Source organism: Lontra canadensis, unplaced genomic scaffold, assembly GCF_010015895.1.
Source record: "Lontra canadensis isolate GAN:19392208 unplaced genomic scaffold, GSC_riverotter_1.0 scaffold18, whole genome shotgun sequence".
Lineage (NCBI taxonomy): Eukaryota > Metazoa > Chordata > Mammalia > Carnivora > Mustelidae > Lontra > Lontra canadensis.
In genome coordinates, this window is record NW_022631012.1 from 17,512,722 (window position 1) to 17,527,917 (window position 15,196).

At 45.7% G+C, this 15,196-nt stretch overlaps 1 protein-coding gene across 3 annotated transcripts in view; it reads left to right on the plus strand.

Moving 5' to 3' along the window:
* Window positions 1–15,196, plus strand: part of HECW2 (HECT, C2 and WW domain containing E3 ubiquitin protein ligase 2) — a 352,056-nt gene that overhangs the window by 231,453 nt on the left and 105,407 nt on the right. For all 3 annotated transcript variants that reach the window (XM_032860185.1, XM_032860184.1, XM_032860186.1), the window contains 4 exons: window positions 956–1,098; window positions 5,875–5,975; window positions 6,434–7,801; window positions 8,785–8,880. In XM_032860185.1, coding sequence (XP_032716076.1) covers window positions 956–1,098; window positions 5,875–5,975; window positions 6,434–7,801; window positions 8,785–8,880 — 1,708 coding nt within the window. The remainder of the gene's footprint in view (window positions 1–955; window positions 1,099–5,874; window positions 5,976–6,433; window positions 7,802–8,784; window positions 8,881–15,196) is intronic.

A 15,196-nucleotide genomic window follows, 5' to 3' on the forward strand; every position in this document is an offset into this window, starting at 1 on the left:
CTTATTCTTAGCAAATGTTTTTTCTTTTCAGCAGATTCCTAGACTCCATGGCCCTTGGCAGAACTTTAATTGTTATGACTAAATAAACTTAGTGGTGCCCAAGTATAAAACTGGCCAGCGCCATTCAAATCACTGTGGTTGAGTAGATAATGTTAGGGAAGGGGTAATATTGTTCAGGTTAGATTCTGGCCCCATCACTAACTTATCCTGAGATCCTCGTTCTTGAAAATGTTACTCGTAAAGATAACATGAAGGGAATATAGGTGAAAATCTTTGTAAATGAATAAAGCTTTTTATATTTATTTTATATTCTTATTAATAGCCAATCTGATTTTCTCCAGTGGCATTCCTAAGCAAAACAACAAAGCTTATGTTAACTTCATGTTTTTATTTTTCTGTCCCGTGTGCCTTTTAAATTAACATTTTTAGACATTGTTTCATTCTCATATTTATCAGAGAAACCACAGTATTCTGTAGATGTTCCTACTTTAGCCATTAAGTGAAAGAGTATTTTAATCTATGCTGTACAACTTCTGACTCGCATGGGATGAGGAATTAAAATTGCTGGTAATCAAACACAGCAATATTTCGAAAGCATCCTGTAACAGGATATTAAATTTCAAAGAATTGAGGTACATTAAATGTAGTAAGTACTAAAACTGCATTGTGCACAATTTAATATTTGATAGCGTCTCCTAAAACTGTTGTACCCGGAAGAACTGCGTGATTGAAGGGGCTTCTTTTGTCCTGCAGGTCCTTAACTGATGCCTTGTAATCACTGTGAATGCTAACGATTCTAAGTGAGTAGAGGATGGACATTGGCTGCAGATATTTCTAGCAAGGTGGACTCTAAGTCAATAGGATTTAAGAGAGAACATTTTCTATAATAATGAAATGATATAATTTCATATTTGTCTTTCTTCTGAATCAACATGTTACCTGTTTTTGTTTTCAGAAATATTCCTTTTTTGCACTGCTTACTGATGTCTTAGAAATTGAAATTAAGGACAAATTTGCCAAGAGCCGTCCCATCATCAAGCGTTTCCTGGGGAAACTAACCATTCCAGTCCAGAGACTGCTGGAGCGGCAAGCCATTGGGTAATCAGCACCCCTTTGTAGGGATCTTGTTGAGATTAGTTTGCACAGAAGCAACTGAAATGAAATTTTGTAGTCCTAGGACTTTTCTCACTGAGAAGAAGTGGTAAGATAATTCTTTTATTTTTTATTTATTTTTTTTAAAAGATTTTATTTATTTATTTGTCAGAATGAGCACAGGCAGACAGAGTGGCAGGCAGAGGCAGAGGGAGAAGCAGGCTCCTGCTGAGCAAGGAGCCCGATGTGGGACTTGATCCCAGGACGCTGGGATCATGACCTGAGCCGAAGGCAGCGGCTTAACCAACTGAGCCACCCAGGTGTCCCAAGATAATTCTTTTAAAAAATGAAGTGTTTTTTATACTCATTAAACTGTTTAGGACCAAAGCACTTTGTTTTCATTATATACATAATAATAATAATAATAATATTATTATTATTATTATTATTCGGTATCTGTCTTTTCTGAGATGGGCCTATCATTAGCACTTCAGCATCAAAAGTCGTAATGCTCAACTATTTTTGAGTATATTGAAATCTTTCAGTGAAAGTCTCTCCTAGAGCAGGGTTCTAGTGTCAGGTTCACAGCTCCGTTATGCTAATTAATCCCATCCAGACAACTCACTATTCCTGAGAAACAAAAACCACTTTGTTTTAGGGCCATTTAAAATAAGACCTTAACTGGTACGAGGTATTATTGTAGAATTCCTAGACCTATACATTCATTCAAACAACTAAATTTTACTCACTCAGAGAATTTAAAATGTGACTTGATGTCTTTTTTCTTTCTGTGAGCTTTTTATAAGTTGTGAATAAACTAGTTAAGAAATCACAACATCCCTTATCGTAAATGGTGTATGTATTTTTATGTGGTCATTTCCAGCAAACTCAGTAACGTCACTGCTCTGAGGTAGCACTGAGCATACTGTTTTGGTTTCTTTTTCATTGTGGGAGAACATTATGAACATATGGCAGTAGTAATAGTAATAGTTGTGGTAGCAGTGATAGTGGTGGTGGTGGTGGTGGTGATGGTGCCGCCATCTTGTTTTGTACCTTCTTCACCATAAGAAAACATAAACAAATGGTAGTGTTGGTCCTAGTCTCAGTGACATCACAAGTAGTAACAGCAGTGGTAGCAATAGTAATAAATAAAAGTAGAGAAACAAAAAAGATGCCTAGAGCTTAATCTATGTCAGGGGTTAAGTTCATTATTCTCATTAGACCATGTAAACTCAACAGCTCCGGGAGGTCAGTAGTATGATTATACCCACTTCCAAGATGAGGAATCTGAGGTTAGCCGGCAGGAGGTGCAGCTGGGATATTTGAGGGCAGATCAGCCTGCTCTAGAATCCTGGCTTCCTGTGACACTTCACAGACGGGCAGCCATGTGTCATTATTCCAGCTAACTAAGGAAGGTTGCTCATTCATATCCACTCTGCAACCAGTGAACTGTTCTATTTTGGCGAGTCGTAATTAACTTGAGCATTCTTCATCTGAAAAATACAGTGTTTAGACCAGCTGAACTTGAAGGCCCCTTTAAAATCTGAAACTAAGAGATTGTAATGGGTTTTAAGTCTCTGGCCATCAGAGATGATGGAATTGGTGATGGAGCCAGCACATGTAAAGCAGGAACAGTATGCTGAAATTCTAATAGCCTGGTTTATCTGATAAAGGTTAGGAAATCACAATTTTTGCTTCTGGTAGAGATCATATACATTAGGAAGTTTTTTAAAAGTTATTTTAAGGGTTTATAGAAAGTGGAAGATTTTAAAAAATAAACTAAGTATGGTAAATACAATAAATACAGTATATTAATTTATATAACTATCATCATATAGTTTACAGAATATATATGATACATGGTAAAAGTGTGAAGTTACGTACACCAGTAAGAATGATCAAGGCAATGAAGCTGTTGTTGACTTACGGGCTTTTCATTTAGTCTTTTAAACAATTGGACACTTTGAGAACTACCAGTCCTGAATTGATGTGTATTAGAAGGAAGTCCAGCATGAATTTGTAAAATACTGGAATTATGAAATGTTTCTGCATAGGTGTGTTAGAAACATTGTCTGATACAGGTACTTGGGGATTTGCTTTATTAGATAAGGAGGATACTACATATTAGTATATCCGCTACTGACCCCTAAATATATATTCCTGATCTGAATTTTGCTTTCCACCAAGTAACTGATTCATCTTGAGAAGTGCTGGGCTTCCATTCCTTACATGTTTGGCAGATTAGGGCCCTCAGAAGTAGTTGAGGTTTTACAGAGTGTGGTTTTGTAGGATGAGCTAGAACTTCTTGCTAATTACCCATTTTGAGAGTATTTGTTTGAATGTGAGTTTTCAGTGAGTGGCCCACGTTTGTCCAAAATGCACATCACTTTCCTCTGCTTTGTCCATCCCTCTGGTTACATTAGAGAGAGATGCCTCAGGCAGTGAGAGAATTTGGCACTTATTCTTCATAATTGTGTATCATAATAATATGTAATATATTGCTCGCAATCATACATCACCGCAAGAAGCAGGATGTGTCAGATGAGACTGGCTAAGAACAAAGATGAAAAAAAAAAGAAAAAAGAAAAAACCCCAACAATAAACAAAAGAGAAATATTTAAAAAAACAAAAATAAAAACAGATAAAGAAAGAAAGAAAGAAAGAGGACAGGTGACTCCTCTGACAGGCCCTTAACAGGGATGAAACCCTTAGCTCAGCTCTCTGAATAGAAGGATTTCCTGTATTTGTACAATGAATAGTTGAATTGAGTATCTGGCCAGTTTGGCTAATAAACAGCACTAACACCTGTTAGAATTCTTCTTTCCAAGCAAAGAGTCTCATTTGTTAATTAATTTGTTAAACAAATATGTGTGTATACATATACCGTGTCTACTAAATGTTAAACACGCTGTTTGGTATTGGGGATACAACGGTGAGCAAGACAGATGGAGGCAGCTCTTTTCTTACGATTCCTATGAAACATTTGTTTCCTAGCTCAAATCCCTCACTTTTATAAATCGTCCGTTATCAACACCAACACGCTGCTGTTACTGGCTGAGGAGAAGATGAGGATCAGTTTGTTTTTAACAGAGAAAGAGGTTTTATTATTCCAGGACTTAATGTCCAAAGGGATGGGTGAGGAACCACAATGTTGAGGACAGGCCCGTGTAATTTGCGGCTAGGTTCATGCCTTAGCGGGCAGAGATCAGGCCCCTCTGTGGGTTAGGCGCTGTCTAAATTCTGGGAAGACCATGGTAAGAGAAAGAAAAAGACAGTCCTGGTATGATGCAGATTATAGCCATTATACAATGTTACTTGAACACTTTAATGTAAAAGTAGTATAACTATACTAATGGTAAGAAATGCCTGTATACCCCTTTGCAGAAAAGATTTTTGGAAAATACCAGCTGAGGTAGGAAAGGCATGATCAGAATAGCAGTTACATTTAGATGAGCCATGAGTAAATCACGTCATTGAAATGCGTGCTGCTGAAAGCGGCCTAGAACCGCTGAGAAGACATAAAGCGGGATAGTGGTATGTGAGTGCAGAGCGGGGGATTCGTGGTCAGATGAATCTGTTCTAATCCCGGCTCTGTCCCGCAGTACTTGTGTCTGGCCTCAGACGAGTCACCCACCCTCCCCACGCCTCGGTGTCCTCCTTCAGAAAACAGAGCTGCCGCATGCCTCCCTGGGTGACTGAGAGACGTGCAGGCAAAGCCCTTAGCAGAGTGTGCGTGGCCCATGGGAAGCACTCACGCTGGGAAATGAAAGCATTTTAAAAACATCGAGACAAAAACTGTCACGATGTTTCTAGGGAAGAAAAGAAAAAGAAAGAAGAAAATAATCTTACAGTTTTAAGACATTCTTGCTAAGAAGTCAGAAGGAGCCCCAAGAGCTGAACCGGGATTTTGCAGTCACACGTGTTCTTTTAAAGGGGTGACGTCTGTGCGGAATTATCCTGAGAAGGTAGAGACGGACAAACAAAACAGTACATGCGCTAATAATGCACAGCAGACTGGTGGCTCTAAGCGGCACAGTTGTGCAAATAGAAGGCAAAGGCGTTGTTTTCCTTCTGAAGTTGCCAGTAGAGGGCAGTGTGAGAGCACTGTGTGTGATTTCATACTCTCCTTTGGTTATTTTCTTGTATGAAGAAAAAATCAGATTGAGAATGAAGGTTGCTTCATACAAGGTCATGATGTAATTGCATTTGACTTTGATTAAATAAACAGATTGAGGCCGGAATAGGGGGCCATGGTAGTCAGGGATAGACACTTCCCATCCTGCCGTCTTCCAACTTCCAGCTCCTATGCCTCAAGTACACTAGTGAAGTGTCCCCATGTCCTTGTGTGATAGTCCTTACCTGTTGTGTCCTTGTAGGACCAGTTTCCTATTCTGCTAAATGCTGAGCAACCAGGCCCTCTACACTTTTATACCTCAGTCAAAAAATACCAAAACCTTTCCCAGCTCCTTGATGACTTCAGAATGATCTTTTCCTGGTTGCTGTTAGCAGTGAGAGAGCAAATCAGTCCCTGTTTAAGAAAGTCATGTGATACTGTGTTGCGTTTTCAGCTTCTAACAAGATTTTGTTGCATTCTGGGGTTTATAAGTATTCCTTTGTGGGAATGCATCATATTACGTTGGATTATAACAGGCTTTGGAGTGTTGTATTTTCTGGTGAGTCGGAAAGTGTTAAGAGAAGTGCGTGAGATTTGCAGGTGGCCTGCTGGAGGAGGGGAAGGCTGACAGCGGTGTAGTAAGGAAAGAACCATTTCTCCTCTTACAGTGATCAGATGCTCAGCTACAACCTTGGCCGCAGGCTCCCAGCCGACCACGTGAGTGGGTACCTCCAGTTCAAGGTGGAGGTCACGTCTTCTGCGCACGAAGGTGAGAGAGCTCTATGACTACATCGCTGTGGGAAAAACTTGTTCAGTCTGAATCCATTGTCCGTTGACATTGGAACAGAATTTGAATTTGTGTCCTGTTGTGAAACTAAAATAGCTAATCCACGATTACCTCCTGAAGTTTCCCAAGCAGATGGGCAAGCTTGTTTCTCAAAAAATCTCTTAGGTTTACTCCTGCATTGGGAAACTGAATTCTAGAATTTCTAGGAGTAGTGAACGCAGACACTTCATTGGTCACACTGACCAAAAGATACTAGTTCAGTAGTGAGTTGCTCATCTTTGCCAGGCAGCGAAACCGTGAAGAAGGCTTGCCGGGATGACTGAGTTTGTTGAACTGGGTGGGGGGGGGGGGGGGGGGGGGGGGGGGGGAACAAAGGGACTGAACATTAGATTTTTTTGTCATGACCAATTTGTTTGAATACATGCTGTTTTCTCCTTCAGATGCTTCTCCAGAAGCTGTTGGCACAATCCTTGGGGTCAACACTGTGAATGGAGACCTCGGAAGCCCTTCTGATGAGGAGGACATGTCAGGGGGCCATCACGACGGCCCCGTGTGTTCCAATGGGCCAGTTTCTGAGGACAGCACTGCTGACGGGACGCCCAAGCATTCTTTCAGGACTAGCTCCACTCTGGAAATAGACACAGAGGAGTTAACTTCCACGTCCTCGCGGACCTCACCCCCCCGAGGACGCCAGGATTCACTCAATGATTACTTAGATGCGATTGAACACAGCAGCCATTCCAGGCCGGGCCCGGCCTCCTGCTCGGAGAGGTCCATGGGCGCTTCGCCCAAGCTGCGGAGTAGTTTTCCCACTGACACGAGACTCAACGCCATGCTTCACATCGACTCCGACGAGGAGGACCACGAGTTCCAGCAAAACCTGGGCTACCCGTCTTCCTTGGAGGAGGAAGGAGGCTTGATCATGTTCGGCGCCACGTCGAGAACGGACGACGCGAGCCTGACGTCGCAGACGAAACCGGAGGACACCCCGGCGGAGGCGGAGGAAGCGTCCACGAACGATGCCGCGTCCTTGGAGGAGAAGCCGGAACATCCTCCCGAGCCGGCGGAGGCCTCGCTGCCCGCAGGCCCGGCCCCCGAGGAGAGCGAGAACGGCGCGGAGGCCCGACCCGGCGGCGAGCAGGGCAGCGGCGAGCTGTGCGACTCGCAGGAGGCGGACCAGGCGGCGAGCGGGGCGGACACGGCGGCCTCGGACGCGTCGGGGGGGAGCCGCCGCGCCGTCAGCGAGGCCGAGTCCCTGGACCAGGGCTCGGAGCCGTCGCAGGTGTCGTCGGAGACGGAGCCCAGTGACCCGGCCAGGACGGAGAGCGTGAGCGAGGCCAGCACCAGGCCGGAGGGCGAGAGCGACCTGGAGGGCGCCGACAGCTCCTGCAACGAGAGCGTCGCGACGCAGCTGTCGTCGGTGGACACGCGCTGCTCCTCGCTGGAGAGCGCGCGCTTCCCCGGGACGCCCGCCTTCTCCTCTCAGGACGAGGACGACGGAGCCGGCGCCGCCGAGCCCGCGGGCAGCGCCGCCGGAGGGTCCCCCGCGTCCCTGCGGGCGCCCAGCCCTTCGCCGGGGGTGGCGGCACCGGGGGCGGACGAGGAGGCGCCCGCGGAGGACTCGGCAGACTCGGCGGCCTCGGGCCCTGCGCCGCGGCAGGAGGAGGCCGGGGAGGTGTGGCGGCGGCGGGGGAGCCTGGAGGGGGCGGCCGCCCCCGAGAACCGGCCCCAAGACGACGGCGACGCCGCCGGGGAGGCCCGCGGGGCGTGCGAGGGGGCGGCGGCCCAGGAGGAGGGCGCGGCCGGAGGTAGGAGCCGGCGGGGCTCGGGCTCAGGCCGCCCGCGCGAGGGGAGTCTCGGGGTGTCCGTCGTGTGACTCGTGCTGCGGGTCTCGCGTCCGAATTCTGCCCCGCGGGCTGCGCGGGTAGCTTTGTCTTCGGGTGGATCCCCCACTGCGGGAGTGAGAGGCCTGTCAGTGGTGTCCGCGTCTCCACGGCGCCCCCGCCGGCGCCCGGGTTTCTCAGTAGAAACGCACACGGGCCGGCGGGGTCGCCGTCGGGGGCGGGTAGCGGCTTCGGACCCGCGTAGGTCACCGGCCCAGAGGGCCGAGTCCGCGCTCTGCGGGCGCCACGACGTTTCCGACTCTGCGGCACGGAAAGTGCCACCAAGTTGGGTGCTGCCTCCTGACACCGAAGAACGCGCTGTCTGAGCGTCGGGAAGCGGATTCACACCCACAGTTTGTATTTTGTCTCCGTGAACACGGCCGGGCAACGTTTCCTTCGCTGCCTCAGAAACCCTCAGGATAATTCCTGCGCCCGAAGAGCCCAGACGCAGAAACGGGAATGAGCTTCCTTATTCTGCAGCCTTTTTTATTTTTATTTATTTTTATTTTTACCTAAGGTGTCCCTTTCTTCTCCCCTCCTCCTGTTTTCCTTTTCTTCTTCTTTCTGTTTCCTTCATCGTCTTGTGGCCATGATGGGCCCCTGAAGGCCTGGGGCGTGACCAGGACCAGCCAGGAGGGGAAGCGGGGGCGGTGGGTGCAGAGGGACATTCCTCTGCAGGACCCTCTTCTGCTGAGCGCTCACCTCCGGCTCTTTTCTTCTGTTTCTGGGCCGGGAGAGAGAGACAGAGAGAGAGAGAGACAGGCGCAGACAGACAGACAGACAGACTAGGTCCCGGATGTATGTTAGCTGTGGTGGTTGTTTGGGTTTGGGTTTGGTTTGGTGTTTCAGAGACGGTTTTGACACTGAAGGGAAAACGCGACCCAAGCCCCCTTTCTCTTTAATCCTAGGTTCTCAAGCCAACGGCCACCAGCCATTGAGGTCGCTGCCTTCCGTGCGCCAGGACGTCAGCCGCTACCAGAGGGTGGACGAGGCTCTCCCGCCAAGTAAGCCCCTGTTAGCGCGCAGGTTCACGCCCCGAGGGCACCAGGGCGACAGGCAGATCCTTTCTATGGGACCGGAGGGCGGATGCCCATTGCCGGAGAGGATGGGCTCTCAGGGCTGCCCCTTGACAGAGCAGCAGCTGGTGGGGAAGTTGGGAGCTGAAGACTCTGGCACTGTCCTGTTGGGGGGTGGGGTCAGCGGGGATGGGGGTTGGGGGGCAGCACACACTGTAATAGAGTCGGTGCTATAATTGGGGAAACCGAGCCAGATATTTGGGGCAGTTGAGTTCATAATAGAAAATTTTAAAAATTATGCCTGACAGCAGCATGAATGTTCAGTCAGGAGACAAACTGCTACGATCTCTAAAAAAATCCTCACTCTATGGGATTTACTTCTTTCTATTCCCTTATAGCATTTTACGTCATTAAGTGGAATGTTCCGGTTTTTTCCTTGGGGATATGCAGAGAAGTGTGAATAATTTCAGGCATTGGTCTACCATTTATGTGGAGCATGACAATTATCTGGGCTTTTGAAAGATATGTCATTTCTTTCTTTTAAGAAACATGTGACACTTAAAGGGGGATGGTTGAGGATGAGGGACTCTGGGAAAACAGTTGTACAACCTGTATCCACAGGTCTGAGCAATACCCATGGCCAGTAATAATCTGGACATCATCTAAGCTCTGTTTAACTGTCTAGGATGCCTTACAGCAGTATTGCTCTTTAAGAGCAAGTATTTTGGGGCGCCTGGGTGGCTCAGTGGGTTAAAGCCTCTGCCTTCAGCTCAGGTCATGATCCCAGGGTCCTGGGATCGAGCCCCACATCGGGCTCTGCTCAGCGGGGAGCCTGCTTCCCCTCCTCTCTCTCTGCCTGCCTTTCTGCCTACTTGTGATCTCTGCCTGTCAAATAAATCAATAAAAAAAAAAATCTTTAAGAGCAAGTATTTTGATGAATAGTAACAACGCTCAGTAAATTCTGCTTGTAGGGGAACACATTGGAAACTATATCTTTCTGCATTATTGCTTTTCCTTCTTATTCAGTCTCTCAGCTCTCCCATCCTATAGGGGATCCTAGCAAGACACTGATGCCCCTGTATTTTAAAAATGATGGGACATAAGAACACCTGGGTGGCTCAGTACGTTAAGCGTCTGCTTTCAGCTCAGGTCATGATCCGAGGGTCCTGGATCCAGCCCGACACCACCTTCCTACTTCAGGGGGGGTGTCTGTTTCTCCCTCTCCCTCTGTTGTTCCCCACCCCCACCCTGTGCTCATGTAAGCCTCTCATCGGGCTCCCTACTCAGCGGGGGTCTGCTTCTCCCTCTGCCCTTCCTGCTGACAGGCTCTCTCTCTCAAATTAAAAAAAAAAAAATCTAAATAAAAATGGTGGGACATAAAGGCGGGGGTGCAGGAATATGCATTTGTAAGGCTGAAATGCTGAGTGCTTAGTTTTGGTGAGTGTTAACAAAAAAGCTGAATGGTACTGTGTACAATTGGCCAAAATATTGGCTTGATTCTTTGGAAATTCTGTTGTGAAGAGCTCCTCCCTTTGCCTATGTACTTTGATAATTGAGGGTGGTTATTTATAGGAAATACATATTTTAAGCAACTTTTAAAAATAGACCAAGAGATTAATTAACCAGTGTGTCATCTGAAGCAGGTGGAGGAATAAAAAGAATTCCTTATTGTTTACCCCGGGAGAAAAGATTAGAGATGGAAAAGAAAAATACCCCTGGGAGGTAGTTGGATATAATAGGAAAAAAATGAATTGGAAACATGAAGAGAGGATTCTGGAGGACCTTTGTTTGTATGTGTCTGTGGATTAGTAGTAATTCGAGTTTCTGAGGCGTTGCATCACATCAGAGTATGGGTAAACGGCATCTTCTGGCCACATCTAGTTGCTCCGAATTTTATTGAACAATGATTTTGGTTTCCAGATTGCATTTGATAAAGGCAGGTACTTTTCTGCTGAACCTATGGCTGCTATTTGTGATATTTCAGTGCATTTGTTTGAACATTGATATTTGCATTATATAGAATTTATTTTAAGATTTAAAAAAACAGTTGGTTTAATAAGTTGATATATCTAAGTGCAAAAAAAGCAATTTAATAGTGTATCCAATTTAATGAGTGACTGAAGAGGAGAAAATTCTTTCTTAAAAAAGTATGTTTTTGAGATTATTTATCTGACAGGGGTGCCTGGGTAGCTCAGTGGGTTGAGGCCTTTGCCTTCAGCTCATGTCATGATCCCAGGGTCCTGGGATCAAGCCCCGCATTGGGGTCCCTGCTCAGTGGGGAGCCTGCTTCCTCCTCTCTCTCTCTGCCTGCCTCTCAGCCTACTTGTGATCTCTGTCTGTCAAATAAATAAATAAAATCCTTAAAAAAAAAAGATTATTTATCAGACAGAGAGAGAAAGAGAGAGCATGGAGGAGGGATTGAGGGAGAGGGAGAGAAAGAAATAATCCTCAAGTAGACTCCCCAGGGAGTGTGGAACCCCCATGCAGGGCTCCACACAGGGCTCACTCCCAGGATCCTGAGATCATGACCTGAGCGGAAGTCAAAAGCTGACCGCTTCGACTGACTGAACCCCTCGGGTGCCCCAAGAAGAGAAAAATTCTTAATCTCTTTTATGCAACTTACAAATTTGGGTTTTTCTATGATCAAGAATAGGTTACAGATTACGGTCTGAGCCTGATTACTGTTTGGCTCTGTCCTCACACTGTTTTGGCCCCTCCTGTTCTCAGGTCTGTCTCATCCTTTTTAACATCTTATTTAATCACGTGGCTGCTCTGCTAGTTGTCTGTCCCCAACCTAACCAGTTCTCTGCCTTCCTTTCCTAACTGGACAGCTCTGCTACCACCTCGGGCCATGCCTCCTACTTGGAGCTGTGGCATTCCACATTCCACACTGTCTTGTGCCTTCTGCCTTCACGCAAGGTCTCCGGGGAGGCTCGGCCATGGGGCGCCTGGTTGGATTGTACAGATTAGTCCGTCCCTTAAATGACTGGGCTAAGAGTTGTGCTTTTAACACTGTGAATTATGACACTCAAACGTGCCTAGTGCTTCATAGTTTACAGAGCATGTTTACCTACTTTATTTTTTGTTCTTTGTTACACTTTTATAAAGTAGGTCAAGTGGGTAGAAATTGGCTAAAATGATTCTTTAATTTCATTGATGGAGAAACTGAAGCCCAGATAAATTAAGTAACTTGTTTACGATCTCTACTTCACTAGTTGAGACAGAGTCTTAAACAACTTCCTTGTCCTCTATCAGGTATTCTGATCTGAGATTAGAAGGGAAGGGACTCTGGTGTGGGTAGATGAATGTAAATTTTGAAAGTTACTTAGCAGCAGAGTAGTGGCATATATGATGGTGTGTCACCTGCTAGATACAAGCATCACCTTAAATAAGAGGTTTTGGGGGCTTCACTGAAGCTTTCTTCCATCGTAGTGTTTTGAGGTCAGACCTAGGAAGGCTCAAAAAGCATTCAACTTTCTTCTCATTCTGCTGGATTAAGATTACTCAGCAGGACTCTTCCCCAGGGGCCCTGAAGTCTAAGAAAAGTGGTTGTGGCGACAATGTGAGCATTGCCCAGACAGGTTTGCTCTCTTAAGCCTTTGTATCAGACTCAGAAGCACATTTTCCTCCTTGTGTGGGTCACTGTCCACAACCCTCGGCAGGGCAGGCTGCTGAAACATTGTACCTTGGGCTTTGATGCCCTCCCCCCCATTCTTGATTCTTGCTTTTTTTTCCAAGTTATTATTGTTGTTACTTGAGCTTATTTCACCTTAAGAACCTTGTGTACTAACATATAGCGAGGAAACCACAGCAAACTTAGGCTTCTCTCTGAAGATTTACAGACACAATGAAGGGGATCAGCAGTGTCCCTTGCTGTACCTTTTCCCCGTCACAGCTAATCATGGGGTGGTCTGTGCATCAGTGTTACAATGTAGTCTCTGGACTCCTGTTTGATCTCTTTTTATGTAAAGCAGTTTTCCATGTTTGTTTGCTTCTTTGTCTAGTCTGATTCCTCCTATCTCGGGGACTGGGACCTGATCTTGGACTTGGTCTAGAGATGACAAAGCTATAGAGATGTTCTACCGATTGTTTTTAGAATCTTACTTGCTTCAGGCACAGGCCCTGTGATATGACCTTGGGAGCTGTGTAACGCCAGCCCCTGGCTGAGAGAGGTTCTCGTGATCCATATGATACGACTCTGTACAACTCCAGGTCTTAAGGGCAGCACGGCAGGGTGGAGAGCCTTCCCTGGAAATGGCTTAAATCTGAATCCGCACTGAGCACCTTCAGAATTTGTTGATCTTTTTTTTTTTTTTTTAATTTTATTTTCTTGGTGTTCCCAGATTCATTGTTAATGCACCACACCCAGTCCTCCGTGCAATATGTGCCCTCCTGATCTTCTTCTGAGGTGATGGACGGCCCTGGCTGCTGGAGGCAGGTCAGGGCCGATGAAGCCCACTAGAATGTCATCAGCATGACAGATCTTGGTCATTTTAGCGTGAAGATAAGCTCAGCCCCTTCTGAAAAACTTTCATTTTATTTTTCTTACTGGCTATGGTATAATTGTGACTTAATCCCTTGCTGCACTGGGGACAAAAAGGAGCTGTTGAGTGTTTTTCCCCCAGAAGGGTAGGAGTTAGGAATGGGATTAGACTCTAAATGAACCATCTAGATTAGTGGACCCTGGTAGGATCCCACGGTGTTAGGACCAGCGCACTACTTAGGTGGTAGGTTCAAATGGGCAGGTCTGGAGAAACACAGGAGAATGTTTATCATTTTTTTGTGGTTGTGCTGCACTTTCATTATTAAAGCATCCTTTGAAATGAAAGTTTAAAATAAGGCTGTGAATCTGAAAGGTCTAATTAATCTAACTTTCTACTATGTTTAAGGCTAGGGGCTCTTATTTTCTAGAGCTTAAAAGTGAGTTTTAAGAGCTGAATTGATACTTTTAATCTAAAAACTACTTTCTTTAAAAATGGATTTAAGGTCCACCATAGACAGCTATTTGAGATTTTTAAATCTTTTTTTTTTTTTAAATATGATATACAGACAGAAAAGAGCACATTCCGCCTGCTAAATCCTCCGAGACTGAACATAGGTGTGTGTCAGTGCCCCGTCACTGGGGCCCGGAAGTCTCTTTGGGCCCCTTTCAGTCACTAACCTGCCTCCCAAAGGGGAAATGGACCTACGGAGGTGACTTCCAAAATCACAGATAAGTTAACTTACTTTTGTACTTTGTACAAATGGTATATACCTCCTTGAGTGTTGAAATAAGGAAAAACTAATCTTTCAAACACAGCTGTCCATCATCTACCACAAAAGCTTAATTTTTTCCTTAGAATACCTTCAGTTCATTATAACTATCATCTCACCCTGTGGTAAAAACACCATGGTTTATATAATTTCTTATACTGGTTTATACATTTACTTCCCAATGTTCAGTTTCCTCGTATTTCTAAACCCAGTTAAAACTCATTCAGGTCCCGCTCAGGTCCTCTCAACTCCTTGGTTCACATGGTTCATGCTTCCCCGGAATTGTCCTCCTTTCTGTCTGTACCGATCTTCTTCCCAGTCTCAGCACACTCCCACATGTGTTCATGGCCTCATGTCATCACCAGCTGGACAGTCCAGTGGAGACCAAGGTCTAGTGTGAAAGGACTGGGAAAGAAGCCTGATGAGATGAAGAGGGATCCCAGGGACGACCCCTGCTCCCTTCCCACATATGCTGATTCTAAAAGTTGGAAGTTAAGACCTTCCTTGCTCCGCCTCCCTCCGGGGCTCTGCCTAGGGATTAACACTGTGACCATGGCCTCGGTGTACTTTTACACACTTTCCAACTCTCATGTCCCCTGTTGCCCAGCTGTTGAAAGGGGGCTGTTCTGTTTGAGTCTCAGGTTGTCTCCCAGTCCAGCAGCTCCTGGATCTCAGTTAGAGTCTTTTGGATGAAGTTTTGTTTCTTGTGAGCCTCTATGTCATGACCTCTTAGAAATCTAGCATTAACACCATGGGTTTGTCTAGTAACTTAACTGCTTTAAGTTCTTATAAATTTATGTCAGCGTTCCTCAGATTTTAGTGTGTCTAGGAGTCACTTAGAACGGTTGTCAAAAATGTAGACGACCGAGTCGTAGCTTCAGCTAGTCTGACCTTGCCCATCCAAGGTATGACCTGGGAACCTGCATTTTTATTGATCCTCAAAATGATTCTGATACCTACTGCCAGAGTCCCACACTTTGAGAAGCATTTCTGTAGGTAACAGTTCTCAAACCTTGTTATTGCCATGAAGCTCTTTATGCAAATAAAATCT